The 22,316-nt window shown below is 38.1% G+C and overlaps 1 protein-coding gene across 2 annotated transcripts in view; it reads left to right on the forward strand.

Annotated features, from left to right (window-relative positions):
• RAD50 (RAD50 double strand break repair protein) overlaps positions 1-22,316 on the forward strand; it is an 82,731-nt gene that overhangs the window by 34,822 nt on the left and 25,593 nt on the right. For both annotated transcript variants that reach the window (XM_043988684.1, XM_043988685.1), the window contains exons 15-20: positions 6,524-6,713; positions 9,382-9,508; positions 14,729-14,922; positions 15,830-15,940; positions 17,885-17,977; positions 18,055-18,168. In XM_043988684.1, the coding sequence (XP_043844619.1) occupies positions 6,524-6,713; positions 9,382-9,508; positions 14,729-14,922; positions 15,830-15,940; positions 17,885-17,977; positions 18,055-18,168 (829 nt within the window). The remainder of the gene's footprint in view (positions 1-6,523; positions 6,714-9,381; positions 9,509-14,728; positions 14,923-15,829; positions 15,941-17,884; positions 17,978-18,054; positions 18,169-22,316) is intronic.

Below are 22,316 nucleotides of genomic sequence, written 5' to 3' on the forward strand. Positions count from 1 at the left end.
CAGTACTAAGCACTGAAAGATTTAGGGGTTTTGGTGGACTTGGAATAAGTCAACAATCATATTTGGATGACAGGAAAGAAAAAGCTCAGTGTGATCTTGGCTTTCACTAAGAAAGTGGTGGCTTCCAAGAATAAGGCAGTGAGGATCCCTGTTTATTTAACCTGGGGTCAAACCAGGTGTGGAGTATTATATAGTTCAGGTATGGGTGCCAAAGTATAGTCCAGAGGAGGACAATCACAATGGTGAAATGACTTGAGTCCATGACATTTGAGGATTGGTCGAAGGAAGTGGGGGTGCTTAGTCTGGAGAAGAGTTGGGAGGAGAGAGAAATGACTTAAAGGCTTCAAGTATTTGGAGGGCTGTTATGTAGAAGGAAGATTAACTTCTCTGTTTAGCTCCAGAAGGCAGATCAGGAGCAAGGAGAAAAGTTTTTAAAGCTATCAGTTCAGTGGAATGGACTGCCTCAGAGGGTCACACATCTGGTAATGACTGGGCTAGTCTTCTGGCAAAGGGTAGATGGCCTTTTTTTTTTCTTCAGTTTCCCAAGTTTTATTGCAATACTGTGAGTTACCACAGGGAGAGAACCAGAATATTGGAAAGGTATCTATCAAATAAGGAAAGGAAAGACAGTTATATTTATAGTATGGATAAATTGATTATCAGTCTCATTATAATAATCTCCACCTTGGGGAGGGCCTGTCCTTCTCATTATAATATTGTCCACCCAGGGGTGTTACAAGGGAGGGATTATCCTAATTTGGAGTTCCTGGGGTCCTAAGCAAACCCCTGAGGTGGGTACCTTTTTCAGAGGAGGTGTGTTTTGAGGGTAACCCTAATGCAGTAGAATTAGAAACTTATTCCATTACCAAAGTTAAATTTGTAAGCATAGCTTCATGTTCAAGTTACTCCACAAAAGGAATAGTAAAGACAGCGGTTTTTCAGACCCACCAAAGAAAATTATCTCACATTCCTCTTCTGACTCTAGTATAAGAAGAGGCAGTAGGGGGCAGCTAGATGGCACAGTGGTTAAAGCGCTGGCCCTGGATTCAGGAGTACCTGAGTTCAAATCCAGCCTCAGACACTTAACATTTACTAGCTGTGTGACCCTGGGCAAGTCACTTAACCCCCATTGCCCCACAAAAAAAAAAAAAAAAAAGAGGCAGTAGCATTTTTACTCTGTAATCTAAATAGCCCAAGATAACATATGAGTTTAAGCAGTTGGTAGTTAACACTAAAGACTTATAATCTCCAACTTGGTTTAGGAAGGGGAAATACCTTTGGGGCACAATAGGGTGCAAGGGAACCAGAGCTAGGATGGACTGGTGGATGGACCTGGCAGCTAATCTAGCAGCAAGGTCTGCCCTGTTATTCTCTTGTACTATGGAGTTGGTAGCTTGGTGCCCTTGGCAGTACATAACAGAGATCTGACTGGGCAGATTTATGATAAAACCTAAAATGCATAACTATGTTTCCTAGTTACCATCCTCCCTCTCATCTGCAATGGGGAGGAATTTCACTTTCTTCTAAATCAAGAAGATACCCAGTTAATTTAACCTTATCATTATACCATGTAAGCATTAGCAGGCAGATGACAAACCTGAAAACAGTAAGATCTTACATACTTGCATTGTGCTCATTTCTTCTACTGACTACTTGCTCTGATTATAGAAATCTGCTATAAAAAAAAAAAAAGCAGAGACATGATTATAAGGCCAGGATAAAACATCCTTAGCTCTGTTTGATTTCAGGCAAAAGTTACAAGTGACCACCAGTCATACAGTACTAGCCAAATTCAGGGATAGCCAGGTGGGGAAACTTTTCCTATTCAGTAGAAACACAATGAGCCAGAAGGAGCCTACCTCAGATTGAGTATGAAAAGTGTCCTCGGCTTTTTCCCGGATACTTCCACCTGTAAGCAACACATTCCCTCTTCTGGCATTGATTTGTGGCATTCTCTCCAGTACTTGGATTACTGGCTTAACCATTAAAACAATTATACCTGAATTCAAAACTCAAAACAATATAAATTACAGTCACAAAAATATTTTATCTTAAATAGCAAACCTCTACTCTCATGAAATTGCAATGAGCAAAAAAGATTTACCAAGACACACACATATGTTGCTTGGTTTTTTCTTCCTTCTTCTCAGGTTTAAACTTTATCCTGGTGTAAAGATCAATCATTAGAAATTACTTCTATACAATTAGCAACCTTATAAATCCTCAGCAAAACCATTCCTTGTAACCAACAAGTTTACAAATTTTAAAATGTCTAGAAGGTCCTTTTCTGTGTAATGATTTACTAGCTTCCAATGCTTTCCTCTGTCTTAGAGGAAACAACTAATGTACCTGTTTTTGTTAAAACCATCAATTGCTTTTCCAATTTTAACACAATTACAAATTTAACACAGTTTTAACACATATACATCAATTTAAAAATAACTGTAAAACTTTAACAGTACTCTTTGGTTCCTTCCAGAATTCACAAACCTTGAAATGGTAGGTGAACACTTAAAGTTGGGAGGGCACCTTAAATATACTCCCCCCCTTTTTTTCCCCCAATATTCCAAATTCTTTGAACAGTCAGTACAAAATGGCACAGTTTTCTTTTTATCTGCTTTTTTACCAATTATTTAAAATACTCTGGTAAGTTTCTTAAGTTTTTCTAAACATTCTCTCTCTTACCCACCACTCCGCTCCAGTGCTGTGCAGCTGGCCAGCACCTGAGAAGGGGCAGGGGGAGCAGCGGCGCAAGTCACGCTTGACTAATTTCTTTAAAATTCTTACAGATTACAAATAGTTCCTGATTTTTTAACCATTCCACTACAAAAGATTTCAAAGTAGCAGCATTTTTCAAACCAGCTTTTACAATGTTCATCTAAGGCTATGAATGCCTAACAAAGAAGTTACATCCCAATTCCAAATTCAAAACTCTTAAGTAAACACATACCTGTACAGAAGTCAGACTTCCCTTCTCCCACCTTCAGAGCCTGGCCATCACTCTGAAAGGCTACGGTGGGTACAACCAAAAATTCCCCACAGACAGTACAACACAATTACAACATTTGACAGACAAATGCACAAGACAACAAGCAGGCTAGCAGCAGCACACAGACAAGCAAACAAACAGCCATACCTTAAATCTTTTCTCTTGAAAATAAGTCCTTTTCACCCATGTCCAATTTTTTTTTTCCCCTTTTTCCAAATTTGTAAGGATACACCCAAGGGGTCATACAGAATCTTTTCTCTCCCTGTCCCTTTAAGGTAGGGTGGGCTAAGACCATACCTGGGAAAAATCCTACCTCAGACCTTGGGGGCCCACCCAATGTGACTGAGGTTTCTGAGGCAACAGAGGGGAAAAACACAATGCATACTCCATCCAGGGGAACCCAAAAGCCGAATGAGGGGGTTGCTGTGGCCAGACAGTATTGCAATAAAACACCACCTGTTTTCTTTTTCAGGTTTGTGCTATTAGACTTGTTCCAATTTGTCCCTTAATTCTCCTTTCTCTTAAAGTCATTGGCTTCTCCTTTCTCCCTTCTTCCAATTTAAAAAAATTTCCTGACCCATCCGTAACCTCCTGGAGGTTACCAACACCACACCTGCATCCACGTGGGTGTCCATTAAAACAGCAAAGAATCCAATCCAGGGCGTCCCCCAGACTGCTGGTTCTTGCCAACAGGGCAATTCCTTTCTTCCCTTTTCAAGAAAAAAAAGAAATCCCTCAGGGTAAATCGCTTGATCCTGGATCAAGAATACCCCCCCCCCTTGCTTTGATGTGCCGGCCAGACTCCCAAATGAGCCAAAAACCTGGGTGCAGGAGTTAAAGGCAGATCCCAAACTTAACTTAATGAGATCTCACCCCACTGAGTCTGGGACTTGAAGTCACACAGTGCACCAAATGATGTGGGCTGGAATTTAGGGTCAAATTGATTGTGAGTCGTCCCAAAAGAATTACAAGACTCAGTGACTCAGTTTCCTAAGTTTTATTGCAACATTGTGGGTTACCACAGGGAGAGAACCAGAATATTGGAAAGGTATCTCTCTGGCTAGATGGCCATTTGGCCCTGGCTGGTTGGGTATGTTGTAGTAGGGATTCCTCTTCAAATGTGGGCTGAACTAAATGACTGCTGAGCTTCTTTCCAGTGCTAAGAGTCTGTGATTGTAATACCTGTAAATATCCACCTTATACGGTTATTGTGAAGTTCTAATGAGCTACGGTGTGTAAGGCACTTAACAAATTGTAAATCACTATATTATAATAAGGACATTTATCAAGTATTTTATACATTTTCCGATTTCAGTGTCACAACGGTTCTGAGAGATTAGTGCAACAGATATAATAACTCTCATGTTTCAGATACGGAATCTGAACCTGGGAGATGTTTACTTGGTTTATCCAGGGTCACACATCTCAAAAATGTTGGAGTGAGATTTCAGCTCAAGTCCTCCTGACAAGTCCTGCACCTTATTTGCCATATCATGCTTCTTTTTAAGTGTAAAGGCTTCTACGTGGGTTAAAAAACTCAACTTCATGAGTATGAGTTTGGAGAGGAGTGCCTAGATAGCAGTTTATCTAAAATGATCTGTGAGTTCTAGTAGACTATTATTAAATTCAGTAAACATTTATATGGAAGAGGCTCTGTGCTAAATGCTGGGATTACAAATAAGAAAAGAGAGACAGTCCTTGCCCTCAAGGGACTTACAGTCTAATGGGGGAATACAGCATATAAAAGGAAGCTGAAAAGCTGGGGCTAGAGTAAGTGGGGGGAAGCAGCCACTATGGGATACAGGATGCTGATGCATGATAGTCCCTGGAGTTGAAGCCAAGCAGAGCTGCTGATAGAAAATGGAGTTACCAGGAAAGTTGTTAAGTCCTTTATAAAAAAGGGCCTAGGGAGCAGTTTAATGCCCCACCCTCTGGCCCTCCAGTCAGAGGGGAGAGGTTGGGAAGGTATTGAATATCAAAACCATAAGGTCAGCACAGAGCAACTTCAAACTTAGACTGCATTTAATGAGGCTGTGTAAGGGACTGGCCTTCTGTACTGTGCTGTGGCGAGACCACATCTAGAGTTTTGTTTTATGACTAGTCTATTTTATGTTTATGTCAGTGTCCACTGAAGGACATTTATAAGTAGAGAATGTCCATAGGACAGTGATTAGGATAGTAAAGGGCCTTGAGATCATGGCCATAATTAGTGTTGGTTGGACAAAGTGAGAATGTTTAAATTGAAGAAGTATTAAGAGGGACAGTTATTTTCAAGTATTTGTCACAAGCTTTAATTTGTTCTGTTTGGCTACAGTAGATAGAATTAGGAACAATGGGCATAAGTTGTGAAGAGGCAAATTTAGTTGATGTACATGACTCAACTGGGTTCCCATTCCCAGACCACAGAACTGTGTTGTTGTTTGCCCTTCGTTCTCAAAGAGGGCCATGACATTGGGATGTCCTGACTTGGAGTGAATTGGATTTAAGTGAGGGAAGGCTGTGAAAGGCTACCAACCTTACTCCTCCAGAACCATCTGGGTCCAGTGGCAAGAAATACATGAGGACAACTGGAAATGACCCCAGATGTCTTAAGGCAATTGGGGTTAAGTGACTTGCCCAGAGTCATACAGCTAGCAAGTATCTGAGGTGAGATTTGAACTCAGATCCTTCCAACTTCAGGGCCAATGTTCTATATCCACTGTGCTATGTAGCTGCCCCACAGAACAATTTAGTGATACAGTGGAAGATCAGAGGTTTTGTAGAGAGGAGCTCAGGGCATCTGATTTGTTTCCTGCCTCTGATGGTCATGGACAAGGAGTCACTGGGCTTTGACTAATAAGACCCACATTGTAGAAGTTTCAAGCATAGAAGAGTCTATCATGGAAGATTATGGATATGGAGGAGCATGTCTAGAGCAGAGACAGCTTGTCACAACAGGCTAAGCCCCCAAAATGTAGATTATTGCAGAGTGCATTGGAAGGGGGACAAGACAGCGCTCCCACTTTGTTTATTACACAAAGGGTTTAGATTGGTTGAAATAAAGCCTTTGGGGTACTCCTCTAACAATATATCTTCTATGCATGGCTTACATTAGAAACCTTTTACTTGAAAATAAATCTAACTAGGTAAACAGAAAAGAATGATATGTACAGTGACTACAACACTGGAAGACAGACAAATTCTGATTTACTTTAATGACCACTTGGTTCCAAAGATAATGAAGTACCATGTCCCTCCTCTCTATAGAAAGCTGGGAGACTCTAGGTGGAAAATTTTGTGTATATCCTTTTTGTGATGGTTGTCGTGTTGGATGGTTCTGCTTCACTGTTTTTCTTTTTTACAAGGAAGGGTTCAGTGGGAGGAGGAATGTGTTGGGAAGGGGCCATAGGATCCAGCATCAATAACGGCTTAAAATATAAAATTACAGACAAATTTAGCGTTATGCCTCAAGTAGGACTCAGTAAATCAAAGTTGAATCTAATTAATGAACTGACTTTTTATTTAGAGTTTTGTGGGTTTGTTTTTTTTATCAAGACAAAACATAATTGATTTGAAGGAAAGAGAAATACCAGAATTGAGGAATAAACTACAGAATGTGAACCGGGACATACAGCATCTGAAGGGTGAAATAGAAGAACAAGAGACTCTTTTAGGCACCATAATGCCTGAAGAGGAAAGTGCCAAAGCATGTCTAACAGATGTCACTATCATGGAAAGGTTACAGGTACGTAGAGTTGCTTTTGAAGGGCATGATAATACTTTTGTAGATTTTTTTTATAGTTTTCTTTCCTGGTTTCCATCATTCTCATCAATTATCATATACCTATTAACTTGCAGGCACATTGGCCCCTCAAGCTAATCTTTTGATTTGCTCTTAACATCTTGCTCTTCAGTTCCCTTATCCAAGCCATTGATTATAGATAAATTTTATATGAAATGGAGGTGGCCAGCATGGTGTGATTTTAAATGAAAATACTGAAAGACAACTTGTTCTTGACTTTTTGGGGGTGTGGGGCAGAGCAATGGAGGTTAAATGACTTGCCCAGGGTCACACAGCTAGTAAGTGTCAAGTGTCTGAGGCTGGATTTGAACTCAGGTCCTCCTTAATCCAGGGCCAGTCCTTTATCCACTGCACTACCTAGCTGTCCCCCCCCCCTTCTTGATTTTTTTGCCAGGAAAATCTTACATATAAACATCTTGTTAGAGACCTCTTCTTACAACAGGGCCTTGTGCGTATCATGAACTTAGTAAGAGAGATTACAGTGCAATACACTCTCCATTCATTAATCCTCATAGCTTTATAGTCTCCACATGGTGTTAAGCAGGTTGGTAGTCCTACCTTCTTTTTTAGGAAAGATGAAATGTTATGCATGAAGAAATGACATCTTCAAATTTAAAAGAATCTGCTAGAAAATAAAGGGTTTATGATGATTAGGCATTTGGCAAATTAAACTAAAATGAAAGAAGAAGGGTGAGCAGTACATCAGAACCAAAATTAGAAAGCAGAACTTCATTGTTGTAGTCTTTGATTTTGCCCTGTATGAAAATGAAATGTCTTTCAATTTGTTAACAAATATTAATCAGCTTCCTTTTAATTCTGTATTTTCCTTTGTATGTCATATGCATCCCTAACTACATTTATATTTGCTAAAGAATTTTTATTGGTTTATAAACTTAATTTCCTAAAACTTAATTAAACTTGTAAACCATGGGTCTATTAGTTATACCATCACAGCACAGGTTTTACAAGCAGGTTTTACCAAAGTGAAAGGCTTTGCGGAAAGCCTAGCAGTGGATTGACTGTGTGACCATCATTCTAAAAACAGCCCAGATCTCTCTACTTGTTTGTGGCTGAACTCCTTGAGAAAGTCATATACAATTGGTGCATCCACTTTTTCTTCTTTCACTCTTTTCGAAAACTTCTGCCCTGTTTTCTGACCTCATCTTTCAACTGAAATTCCTCTCACCATAGTTTCCAGTGATCTTTCAATTACCAAATCTAATGGCCTTTTCTCAATCCTCATTGGGTTCAACCTCTTTATTCCTAGTCATTTTCCCACCTCTCTGTTCCTTCTCAGTCTTTTTTGCTAGATCTTCCTCCATGGGTCATGGCCACTAACAGTAGGTATCCATCATGGGTCTGTCCTAGGTCCTGTTTTCCCCTCCGTACCATCTTTCTTGGTGATATCACCAGCTCCCATGAGCTCAATCTCTATGTGAATGATTCTAAGATCTCTGTATCTGGGCCTAATCTCTCTCCTGATTTACGGTTACCCCTTGGACATCTTGAACCAGATGTCCTGTAGACATCTCAAACTCACATATCCAAATACATTATATTTTTCCTCAAACCCCTTTATAATATAAATAATAAATTGGGATACCACCATCCTCCCAGTCATCTGAGCTCAAAATCTAAGTGTTATTCCAGGTTCCTTACTTTCTGTCAACACCTATATCCAGTCTGTTGCCAAGTCTTGTCATTTCTTCCTTCACAGCATCTCTTATATATGGCCTTTTCTTTGCTTACGTAGCCTCTGCCCCGCCCTGATGTAGGCCCTCACACCCTCTTAGCTGGGTGGTTACAACAGCCTGCTGGTTGGTCTCCCTCACATGTCTCCTTACTGTAATCCATTTTCTGCTCAGCTGCCAGATTTTCCTAAAATGGAGGCCTGACTCTGGTTTCCTGCCCACTGGCTCCCCCTCCAGCGGCTCCCTATAACATACTCTCCTTGGCTATTATTTGTTTATTTATTTTGCGGGGCAGTGCGGTTTAAGTGACTTGCTCAGGGTCACACAGCTAGTAAGTGTCAAGTGTCAGAGGCCGGATTTGAACTCAGGTGCTCCTGAATCTAGGGCCAGTGCTTTATCCACTGTGCCACCTAGCTGCCCCCTCTCCTTGGCTTTTACAACCCTTCATGACCCAGCTCTTTCCTATTTTTCCATTCTTCTTATTCTTTATTCCCCTCCATATTCCCTGCCATCCAGCTTCCCTGGCCTTGCTATTCTTTACACATAACACCCTGTCTCCTGGCTCTGTCCCTTTTCACTATCTGTCCCCCATGCCTGAAGTGCTCTCCCTCCTACCTCTGCTGCTTGGCTTCCTTTAAGACTCAGTTCATATCCCACCTTCTACTGGAAGTCTTTCCAGGTACTTCCTACCTTCCTTCTGAGATTACCTTCCACTTTCATTGTATGTGTCTTGCATACATAGTTAGCTTCTTCTCCCTCATTAGAATGTGAGCTTCTTGAGGCAAGTACTATGCTTTTGCATTTCTTTGTATCCCTGGCATTTAGCACAATACTGATTCAATTTGAAGATTCTGAATAACAGCATGCATTCACTGTACTGCACAAAATATTTTTCATGAAATCATTTTATTATTTTTAAGATGGAACTTAGAGATGTTGAACGAAAAATTGCACAACAAGCGGCAAAGCTACAAGGAGTAGATTTGGATCGAACTGTTCAACAAGTAAACCAAGAAAAGCAAGAAAAGCAGCATAGATTGGACACAGGTAAGGCAGAAAATTTAGTCATCCCCAAATGAATTTTATTATATAAAACACCTCTTTTACCCATTCATCCTTGTTGTCCCAACAGAAACTTCTATCCTCTCACTTTCTTCAGATTTATAATGACATTTCAACTTAAACAGTCATTCAATTAAACAAATATTTATTTAGCCCCTATACTGTGTTAGATGTATGGGCTACCAATGTGAAAAATAACATGAGATTCTACCTTATGCCACCCAAATGAGTGATAGAAAGATGTAATCTGGGCAAAGGGAAGAATGTCTAGAAAAATTATTTATATTAATCTTTCACATATACACACATATACGTGTACATAGATAGGTATAAATCTGTATGAGAAAGAAGAGATTATCTTTTGCTGAAACTGGGAAATCTTCAGAGAGGATATGATACCTAAGTTGAACCTTGAAGGAAGGATGGAATTTTAATAGTTGAAGATAAGGAATTAGTATGTTCTAAGGATGTGCAATGGTCTCTGCAAATTTGTAGAAAAGGGAAAGAAAGCAGAACAGTTGGTAGTCCTGTTTGACCAGAATATAGAGTACATAAGAAGGGAACTAGAGTAAAATACAGACATACCTTGGAGATATTGTAGGTTTTGTTCCAGACCATTGCAATAAAGTGAATATCATAATAAAGCAAGTCAAACTTTTTGGTTTCTCAGTGCATATAAAAGTTAGATTTACACTATACTTTAAGTATAAAGTAGTGTTATGTATTTTAAAAGTATACATGCCTTAATTAAAAATACTTTTATTTTGGAGCAGCTAGGTGGCCCAGTAGGTAAAGCACTGGCCCTGAATTCAGGAGGACCTGAGTTCAAATTCGGCCTCAGACACATGACACTTACTAGCTGTGCGACCATGGGCAAGTCACTTAACCCTCATTGCCCCACAAAAAATAAAATAAAAATACTTTATTTCTAAAAAATGCTAACCATATATGAACCTTCAGTGCATTGTAATCTTTGCTGTTAAAGGATCATGTTTTAGTGTTGATAGCTGCTGACTGATCAGAATGGTGGTTGCTGAAGGTTGAGGTGGCTATGGCAATGTCTTAATACAATGAAATTTGCCACATTGACTGACTTCCTTTCACTTGACCATTTAGAGGCCAATTTAGGGTTATTGATTGGACTGGTTTCAATATTTTTGTCTCAGGGAATGGAGATGGGGAGAAGGAGAGAGATGGGGAATTAGTAGTTGCAGAACACATGCAACATCTATTAAGTTTGCCATCTTATATGGGTGTGGTTCATGGCACCCCAAAACAATTACAATTACAATATCAAAGATCATTGATCACAGATCACCATAACAGATATAATAATAATGAAAAGGTTTGAAATATTGTGAGAATTACAATGTGACACAGACACAATGTGGGCTCATGCTATTCAAAAATGGCGCCAGTAGACTTGCTTAAAGCAGGTTTGCCACAAACCTTCAATTTGTAAAAAATGCAGTGTCTGTGAAGCACAATAAAACAAAATACAATAAAATGAGGTATGCCTGTAATTCTAAAAAAGCAGTTTAGAGATAACTTGTGGAGAGCCTTAATTGCCAGGCTAAGAAATTCCTATTTCATATAATATAGGACATCACATATATTAAATCAGTAAGTACCTACGGTGTGAACAGCGCACTGAGGGAGAGACGATGCTGTAGTTGATCGTCTCTGATGTGTTTAGGGGATTAGCAATGGTGCCAATCACAGCTCATTCATGCTCTCTCATCTTAGGTGACTCTTGCCCATGTTCTCTCATAAATCTTCCATAGGTGGAAGTGTTCTAGTGCCTTGTTGCTTTCTTGATATCACACAACTAGCAATATTCAGGCTGTCCTTCACTTTGGCTGCATGACAAGGTTTGTTGTTCAGTCAGTCATTCAGTCATTTTTGACTCTTGGTGACCCCCATGAACCATAGCATGCCAAGCCCTTCTGTTGTCCATTGTGCATTTTGTCATTTTTTAAAATGAGTTTTTTGTTGCTGTCTTCTGTTTCTTACATCATCATAGCTATCCCCAGTATCCTTTCTGCTCCCTTGACCAAATAACCATCCCATATGACAAAGGCATGTTTTTGTTAAAAGGGGAAAAATTCCAAAATTAGTTGATACATTGAAAAAAAGATCAAAATCATGTGCAGCATGGACCTTTCATCTCCATGAAAGCATGGATTGAGGCTGTCTCATATTTGTCCATTTGAGTCATGCTTCATCTTTATAATTTCATTGCATTCATTTTTAATATTTTGGTATGTGATTGTTCTTTCCATTTACACTGTCGGAGTTATTGTGCATTTTGATTGCTTACTTTATTCCACATATATTCATGTAAACCTTTCCATGCTTTTCTGTATTCATCACATACATAATTCCTTATAGTACAGTAATATCCTATTACATTCACATACCACTATTTGTTTAGCCATTCCCTAGTTGATGAGCATCTACTTTTGTTTCCAATTCTTTGTTATCACAAACATATGCTGCTATAATTGGTATATAAGGGAACTTTCTTTTTGTTGATGGATTCCTTGGGGTATCAGCCCAGTAATGAAATTTTGGTTTCAGACAGTGTGGTTTAGTCACTTTATTTGTATGATTGCAAATTACTTTCCAAAATGGTGTGACTTCACAGCTCCACCAATGATGTATTAATATGCCTATCATTCCATAACCCCGCCAACATAGAGTATTGCCACTTTTTTTGTTATTTTGCCAATTTGCAGGGTGTGAGATGAAATCTCGGTTATTTTGATCTGCATTTTTCTTATTTGTGATTTGGAGTATTTTTTCTTGTGACTACTTTGTAATTCTTCATTTGAGAACTGTTTGTATCCTTTAATAACTTGTCTTTTGGGGAATGACTCTTAGTCATTACTCTTATATTTGTCATTATTTCAAATGGAATTTCTTTTCTCAATTCTCCAAGAATTCTTTGAATTGAATATCTTCCTGCTGGTAATATATATTTTATTGGTAATATACAAAAAGGTACTGATTTTGTGGGTTTATTTTGTATTTCTTACTCCACAGTTAACCACAATGTATCTCCCATCTTTTCCAAATGTCTTCTAAATCAAAACTTTTTCCTCATAGTCCTGAGTCTGTGCCTTCAATAGAAATACTGAATGGCGATGGAAAGGGCAGAGAATTTGGCAGGTCCACCGATTTCCATGCCTTTGAATTGAGTGGCAAAGATAATTTTTGGAAAGAGATGTCTTTCTCATTTACCGATTGGTGTTAATATAACTATCAGTGGATGACATCTGGTTCTCTTGATCAATGTGGACTCACGTTGCTATGCTATGCTGTTTTTCTGAAGATAGAAATTACAGCATCTTCAGATATATTAAAATTAGACATGATTATTGGAAGAAAGTACCCTTGAAATTAATAGTAGTGTATTATTCACTTTGCGTTCAGAATGCCCATGGACACATAATTTGAAGTGTCTAATAGGCAATAGGTGATGTGGGACTGGAGCTCATGAGAGTGTAGAGTTAGATATGTATATCTGGGAATTGTTTGCTTTGGGATGGTAATTGAATCCCTAATATCAGGTGATATCACCAAGAAAGATATTATAGAAGGGAGAAGAAAAGAGACATGACGGACAAAACCTTGGGTTACAACGTGCAGTTAGAAGAGTGGCATAGACGACTAGCCAGTAAAGCAGCTGAGACAGAGCTGTAAAACAGGCTGGAGGAGAACCAAGGGGAGCCTTTCTTTATATCCCCCCGTGTCTGGCATAAAGCAGGTGCTTAATGAATATCTATTGATTGACTGACAGTGTCACAGAAATCCAGAGAGAAGAAAGTATCCAGGAGGGGAGAGTGGTCAACACTGTCAGATGCTGCAGAGAGGTAGATTTTTTAAAAGCCATTTGAGCAGAAAGTTAAGAGGTCATTAGTAAATTTTGAGAGAGCATTTTCAGGTGAATTATGTGGTTGGGTGCATTGGTTTGGGAAGTGAGTGAAGGAGAAGAAAAGACAACAAAAAAGACAGCTTCCTCTAGGAATTTAGCAGTGAAAAGGAGGAGAAATAGAAGATGATAGCTTGAGGACAGGATCTGGTTAAACAAGGGTTTTTTCTTGCCTGTAGGAGACAGGAAATGAGCCAGTATATAGGAAGAGCTTGGCTGTTAGAGGCAGTGATTGTAGGGATGTTCTGCATGAGAGGAGGGGAGGGGATTAAGGATATCAGTGGAAGGATTAGTTGTAAGGAGAAAGGTGCAACTGTTCTCAGAGACTAGAGTAAAAGAAGAAAGAATAGAGGCAACAAGGTCATCTTTGACTTCTCACTAACCTTCATCCCACAGATTCAGTGACTTATCTTCATCTTGTTGCATCTGTCTCCACATCAGTCCCCTCACATAATCACCACTCTAATTCACATTTGTATTACTTCTCACTTGGACTTTTTCAGTCCATCTTCTGTGTGGCTGCCAAAGTGATATTTCTAATCATGATTTTTCCCTGTTCAATAAACTCCATTGATTCCCTTTGGAACCTTTAGGGCAGATACGAATTCTTCTTTTTGGCACTTAATGCCCTTACAGCCTGATGCCAGCCTCCAGATTCCAGGCTCCCTTTCACATACTCTACACTTTACAAACTAACTTTCTTCATGTTCTTCATACATAACATTCCTTGGAATGCACTTACTCCTCTTATCATGTGTACATGATGTCTCCAATGAATAATAATAATAACAATATTAATAATAATAGTAATCAACACCTTATATAGTGCCTACTATGTTCTAGGCACTTCGCAAATATGATCTCATTTGATCCTCACAACAGCCCTCTGAGGTAGGGGCTATTGTTATCCCATGTTATTTGGTTGAGGAAATTGAGGGAAGCAGAGGTTAATCAATTGCCTTGCCCATGGTCACTGGATTTGAATTCATGTCTCCCTGACTCTAGGCCCATTGCTTCTGTACTGTGCCACTGAGACGCCCCTGACAAACTTTTAATTTCTTGGAAGATAGGGACTATCTTATTTTTGTCTTCGTAGCCCTACCACCTAGCATATATTAACTGTTTGATAAATGCTTTTTAATTTATTAATATATACTCTGACAGGACCATTTTGCTGAAAATGAACTTCTAATAGTTTTTCTTGATTTTACAGTGGTAAATGTTGAGTAATGGAGTATTTTCATCTTTGACGGCATGTGTTTTCATTGCAGTTTCCAGTAAAATTGAGTTGAATCGTAAGCTTATCCAGGACCAACAAGAACAAATCCAACACCTAAAAAGTACAGTAAATGAACTTAAATCAGAAAAGCTTCAGATATCTAGTAATCTGCAACGTCGACAGCAGCTGGAGGAACAGACAGTAGAATTGTCTACAGAAGTTCAGTCCTTACATCGAGAAATAAAAGTAAGAATATTTATATAAATTGACATATTCGAAAACACTTTAGAAACGAATGAGGGATTATTATTATTTGATTGTTCCCTGTTTTACCCCTTCAGTTAACAAGATTATCTAAATGTCTTCTAATATTTGAAGATTTATTAAGTGGAAGAAGGTATAAGAGAAGGTATTTTGGCTTGAGAGGGCAGGTGTAGGATCAGTGTGAGTTGAGAGGCACATTTCAGCTCAATAGGAAGAATCACTTCCTAACAATTAAATTGTCAAAAATGGAGTCAATTCATTATTACACAGTAAGATTCCCATTATTTATGTAAAGGCTGGATGACCACTTTTCAGGGATGGGAATTCCTGCTTGGGTTGGATTAGACCAGGGGTCCTTAAATATTGTTATGTTGTGGATCCATTAGCAGTCTAGAGAAACCTATTGGGCCCTTTCTCAGATTGATGTTTTTAAATGTATAAAATAAATACATAGGATTACAAAGAAAACCACTTATTGAAATACACTTAACAAAATATTTTCTAAAACAATGTTATATACCTTAGATTAAGAACCCTCAGATTAAGGTTGCTTTCAACTCTTAAGCTTCTGAAATTATGCAACAATTTAAGAGATGAAACCAGTTTAATTAAACTTTTAGATTTATGATCAAAATTAGTTGTTCTATTCATTAAGCCCTGATAAATATATTACTGAATATGTTTATAATTCTATATCTGTAGATTAACAAGAACAAGGCACAAACATAATTAAAGCACACCACCTTACCCACAAACTGCTATGCCTATAAAATCTATATTAAAATAACCCTAAGAATCATCCCAGAGACATTTCATAGTAAAGATCATGGAATCATATGAAGCTACTCTTCCTTAGTATGTTTACTTTCTTTTTTTTTTTTTTTTTTAGGATTCAAAAGAGCAGCTGTGTCCTTTGGAAGCAACTCTGGAAAAATTGCAGCAAGAAAAAGAAGAATTAATTAATAAAAAGAATGCAAATAATAATGCAGCACAGGAAAAAGTAAGATTTCACTTGGAAAGACTGTATATGTTTTTCATGAAATTGCTTTTTACTTTAGAATGCTAATGAACAATTTCTTCTTTCAAATGACAGTGTAGAATGAGATGATCTCTGAAGTGTTGATAGTACTTAATATTCTGTGATTTTAATAGTTATGATTAGATTATTTTTGTCTTGGGGTCTTAAAGTCTGTAAGTCCTACTCTTGTGGCCCTGGATTGTTAAAAAGAATATTGCAACAAAACTCAGTTTCTGATGGGTCTAACTCACCAAGCTGGAAAAGCTTTGAGCATAGGCCTGGAAACAAATCGAAAGTATGTTTAAGGATCATCCTGGGTAAGAAAGTAAGGGGAGGCTAGATTCATCACAAAAGGTTGGCTAGGAGTAGCCATACTATTAAAATAATGGATCTTTCAATGTATCAAAAATGGTCTTGTTTATACAAATCCTCTAATAGATCTCCAGTCTTATTAATTCAGTTCAGATGCAGATGGCAACCCATCTTGCTTGCCTAGCCTATATAATTCTTGTCTGTGTTCTCCCAAAAGTTTGTCAGAGGTATCAATAGGTACTCACAGCATCATGAGACTTATGTGAAAGCCAGGTTTATTACAGGACAAATGAACATTCATGAGAACCCAGTGGGCTTTTGAAAGTTTACAGTTTTATATAACAGCAAGAAAAAGGGAGGAGGGGATACCAGGAAGGGGTCTAACACGGGACAGGGAGCAGTGCATCCAAGGCGTAGGACACTAAAACCACTTCCCAAGGGGAGGAACAGAGCAATGGCAAAGCTGCATTCTTTTCCCTTGGGAACTGCTAAACTATGAAGATAGGAGGGTTCTCTTATCTGCAGAAGACCCCACCTACACAAGCAGTAATCCCAACATGGCACAGATGCCTGGTGCCTCTTCTTGCTTCCCAAGGACACACAGGGAGCCCAGCTTGGGGTACAGCAACAAATTATGTCAACTGAGGGAGAGCTTCATCCTTGACCCATTCAGAACTTCCTACATGCTCTCAGTCCAGTGTTTCTGAAAAATATGGCAACTCAAAAAGATAAATTCAGGGAATCCCCTTAACATGGGGTCCACTCTATTGGCTGGTAACCTAAGGGATATATATTCGAAACAGCCTGTAAAGCTTCTAGTGATAAAAATTGTGACTTAATTAGAAATGGAGAGAGATGGTTGAGAAAAACAATATCAAGTTAGGATATGAACTTGTTCATAAAATCTTATTAAAAATTTAGGGGGGCACCTAGGTGGCGCAGTGGATAGAGCACCGGCCCTGGAGTCAGGAGTACCTGGGTTCAAAGCTGTGTGACCCTGGGCAAGTCACTTAACCCCAATTGCCTCACTAAAAAAAAAAAAAATTTAGGATGATGTATGATTTTGAGCTACATTATCCGCCAAAGCAGAGGAAAATTGATGTTTACATTGAAAAAATATTTTTTATATAAACTGATCAAAATTGGGGCAGCTAGGTGGCACAGTGGATAGAGCACCGGCCCTGGATTCAGGAGGAGCTGAGTTCAAATCTGGCCTCTGACACTTAACACTTACTAGCTGTGTGGCCCTGAGTAAGTCACTTAACCCCAATTGCCTCACCAAAAAAAAAATTATAATGGTAGGTTTAACCATATTTCATAGTCCCATATATTAAATTTTGCAATTTATAGAATTACAGAATGTTAGAATTGACATGGGCTTCGGATCACCTTGTTGAATTCCTCCATTTTATGAGGCAAGAGGTTGGGTAGTGGGGCATAACCAGTGCAGAGCAATGCAGCAAGGTGAAACCTAGCTTCTAGTCCTAGCTCAGTACTCTGTCTACCCAGACATGCTGTCATGCATTTCATGAGAAAAACTTTTTTTAATGCTGTGCAAATGTCTCTGTAATGCTACAAAATGGTTTAAACTAATGAATTAATGTCTTTCCACAGTTAAATGATATCAAAGAGAAAGTTAAAAATATCTCTAGTTACATGAAGGACATTGACAACTATATTCAAGATGGAAAAGACAGCTACAAAATGGTAATTTAAAGCCTAAAAATAATTCATTTGATTAAGCTTATTTTTCATGTACTTACAAATTTGTCTGTCTTTTGTAGCAAAAAGAAGATGAACTTAACAAAGTAATAAGTCAGCTAAATGAATGTGAAAAGCAAAAAGACAAGATAAGTAAGGAAATGGGAACAATGAGACAAGATATTGATATGCAAAAGGTAGGTATTCTTTTTTGCTTGTGGCTTGATGGCAAGGCATATGGCATGTGATTTAAATGATGGAAAGGTTTGACCTAGCTTTATTCATTAAATATGTTCTTAAAAGTTGCTAAATTTAGCTGTGTGACCCTGGGCAAGTCACTTGACCCCAATTGCCTCACTAAAAAAAAAAAAAAAGTTGCTATAGTTACTTCTTCATGTCAAATCATTTTTCTGTTGATATTTATTTACAGTTAATGTTTTGTACAGGAGCAAAAGGTTGATCCGTCATTGGACAGGGTTGAAACTGGGACCAGGGGGAATTAACGTGACTTCCTAAGATCATATAGATAGTGTCAGTGTCAAGACTTGAGCCCAAATCCAGTGTCTCCAAAGCTAGTGCTATTTAAATAAAATTGCCTTTCTTACTACAAACCTAGTTTCCGTGGACACCTATTAGCCTCTTACTCCTGCTGATCCTACCTTGAATTTGTTGTTTTATCATGTTTTAATGCTTAATTCAGCTAGTTAGTTGATAAAATCATCCTTTCTTTTGGAAATGCTTCTACTTGTAAATATAACTATGAAAGCTGTCCCAGCTTTCACCTTTTCACAAGGAAGCTACGCCTGCATTAGCTGTAGGTCCAGGAATTTCTATGGATATGAATGGAATGTCAAATTTACCGAGGATCCCTGCTGTAATTTTTAAGTGCTCAAAAAAGTATCTTATATGAATTTGCAAAAATCAAGTCACCTACATAAAATGCTTAATTATTATGGGTTTCAGTGAAAGGAAAAATATTTGCAACTTTTGAAGAAATTGCTTAGCTAAATAGAAAACTCAATAAAATTTACAAATTATTGACATTTGTAAGTTCGTTGCCAAATCATATAAAATTGAGTATAATATTAGACAGTAGTAGCTAGAACCATCAAATCTTAGAACTGGAAGAGACCTTAGAAGACATTTAGAGGCAGGAAGACCTGAGTTAAAAATCTTGTTTCAAACAGTAGTTGAGTGACCCTGGATGAGTCATTAAAATTCTGTGTGTCTCAAGTTACCTCATCTGTAAAATGGGAATAATGATCTCATCTACCTCCCAGGGTTGTCATGAAGATAAAATGAGATGTTTGTAAAGTACTTTGCAAATTGTAAAGCACTGTATAAATCTTCTTGTTTTTGTTTTATTATTGTTATTTTTAATATTAATTTCCCTTTTACAAATAAGAAAATTAAGGCCTGAGAAATTAAGTTGGTTAAGGACAGAGCCGGTACCAGAATCCTGTTCTCTTTCTTCCCCCTAGCTCTGGATTAATATGAAATCATTTCCTTTACTCTAAATAAAGTTCTTACATTTTATGAGGTCAGGTGGTATATCTGATCTGAAATCTCTTGCCATACACAGCTTTCCATCCTTGCTTCTGAGAAAAATCACTTCATTGTAGCAATTTTTATAAGAATGAATTACCATAGCAAAAAATTAAAGCATTTAGATTAATAATTTACATTATTGGTTAATGACAAAGCAAATGCTTTACTTATTTTGTGCCAAATTTTATTTTCATGAGAGAATAACATATGTGCATTTTGGTGAGGGATCTGTGATGAGGGGCCACTACCACCAGGAAGAACTATAATCACACGATACTCCACAGAAATGAGTGATGAAGATATAATGCCTAATTGAACAGCAGCTGGAACATGTCTTGATATTTCTAGAAGCAGGAATAGTCTGTCAGACTGTTTTGGTTTCCAAAAGGACTTCTATAATGAGAACAACCCAATTAATTTCATTGCCTTTGACATTTTTTTTTCCATTTTTTTCTGGGTGTGGGAGTTGGAAAGGCTTGGTCTTTGACTTTGTTTTTCTCCAAACAAAATGATTCAAATAGCACAGAAAAAGTTGCCAGATGTATCACTTAAAAGAATTTAGTCTAGATCATTGGATAGAATATACCAACGGGGGCAGCTAGGTGGCGCAGTGGATAAACCACCGGCCCTGGATTCAGGAGGACCTGAGTTCAAATATGACCTCAGACACTTGACACTTACTAGCTGTGTGACCCTGGGCAAGTCACTTAACCCCCAATTGCCCTGCAAAAACAAAAACAAAAAAAAAGAATATACCAACAGGCAAATAACTCAGTATGCCCCTTCAGAATTGGACAAAAAGTCTTAGTTATAAGGGTTAAACATCAAAAGTTACTCTAGAAGATTAAAACATACTTATGCTTAACAACTTTCAGGCTCTATCTTCAATTTTTACAACAGTTCAGCAAACATTAAGCCCCTACTATGTGGCATTAAGATAGTCTTGTGGAAATAAAGACAAAAATTAAATTGTCCCTACCCACAAAGAATTTGCATTCTACTGCCAGTGTGGAAGGTAGGGGGAGAGAAAATAACATTTAACTGACAAGTGAATATAAGATAATTTGAGAAGGGAGAGCACAAGCTCACTAGAATAGGGATTGTTTCACTTTCTGTGAAAAAACAATGCCTGACAGAAAGATGTTTAATAAATGATAGATTTAAAAAAAAAAAAAAAAAGGAGGCACCTGAACTAAATACCTTGGAGGAAGTTAATCATTCTAAGAGACAAAGTTGAAGAGAGCATTTCAGACATGGAGGACAGTCTTGCAAAGGCACAGAGATAAAAGATGGCATGCCAATTTCGGGGGAAAGCTAGTAGGGCAGTTTGTCTAGAACTTGTTGTTTTATAGGCTCTCAAAGTGCTAAGAGTTTTTTTGTTTGTTTTTTGTTTTTTTAGGGTAATGAGGGTTAAGTGACTTGCCCAAGGTTGCATAGCTAGTAAGTATCAAGGCTGAATTTGAACTCAGGTCTTCCTGAATCCAGGGCCCATGCTTTATTCACTGCACCACCTAGCTGCCCCCTAGACAGGGCTTCTTAAACTTTTTCCACTTGCAACGGACCCCTTTTTGCCCAAGAAATTATCATGTGACCCCAGATATGTAGGTATATATAACCTTTTACTGCTGCCAGATTTTTTGCGGCCCCCATGTTCAGTTATGTGACCCCATATGGGGTCGCAACTCACAGTTTAAGAAGCTAGGGTCTAGGACATATTGTGCACAGAGGGGAATTAATATGAACTAAGTCTGAGGATGTGCATAGAAGCTAGATTGTGCTCAATTTTAAATATACATATACATATGTATACATATGTAGGCTGAGCTCTCTGGGGAGTAACCTGAGAAAAGTCATTAAATTAGCAGTTAAAAAATCATAAATAACCTGAGAGAGAGCAATTTCAATAGCATAGTAGGGTAGGAAGCCAGATTATGAGACTGATAGGAGGACATGAAAGCAACAAATGTAGATGACTCTTTAGAAGTTTGGCTGCGAAAGGGAAAAGATAGGATTGTAGCTTAAGGTGACAACCTGGGCATTTTTGTAGACTGCAGGGTAGAATAAGGAGAGATTAGAGATGAGAAAAGAAGTGATTGAGACAAGGACCTAGAGGAGGTGAACAAGGATGAGTTCAGGGACGCAAATGGAGGAATTGGCCTTGGCATGGAGAATGGCCAACTTTATCTTGTATAAGACTAACTGTTAACATTACCATCAGATAAAAGGGCTTCATGATAGCTTGGAAGCTTAGGAAAATTTCCTACAAAGGTAGAGGAACACATTAAATTGAATATTGTTACTCCAAGAAAGCCTGAGGATTTGAGTTGATGATTAGTCCCTTTGTTTTCTGACAGTTTTTATATGGGTGAAACCTTTATTTTAGGGTAAAACATAAAACATTTTACTCATTGACTTTTTTAAAAACTAAGAACAAGGAACAAAATATTTTCAATAAATATATGTAATATAAAACATAGGAAAAGGAATGGAAAAAATACATACATTCATTTGGCACACAGAAACATCATGTACATGCCATTTAACTAGAAGACAAGGCAGCAGTTATATTTGGGTATGTTTTCTCATGCTATTGGACAGGAACTGATTTTTTTTCCTTTGTTTCTCTCTTCTTGCCTTCCCTCCCCATTACCCAGAGACAAAAAAATCAAACAAACCCAAACATTTTCATAGAGAAGCAGAAGAAGACAATGGAAAGAGTTTTAAGTATGGTAACTGATAGGATATAGAGGTCAAGTATAACACTGAGATGACAAACCTGAGAAACTGAATTCAATGG

Source organism: Dromiciops gliroides, chromosome 2 (assembly GCF_019393635.1).
Source record: "Dromiciops gliroides isolate mDroGli1 chromosome 2, mDroGli1.pri, whole genome shotgun sequence".
Lineage (NCBI taxonomy): Eukaryota > Metazoa > Chordata > Mammalia > Microbiotheria > Microbiotheriidae > Dromiciops > Dromiciops gliroides.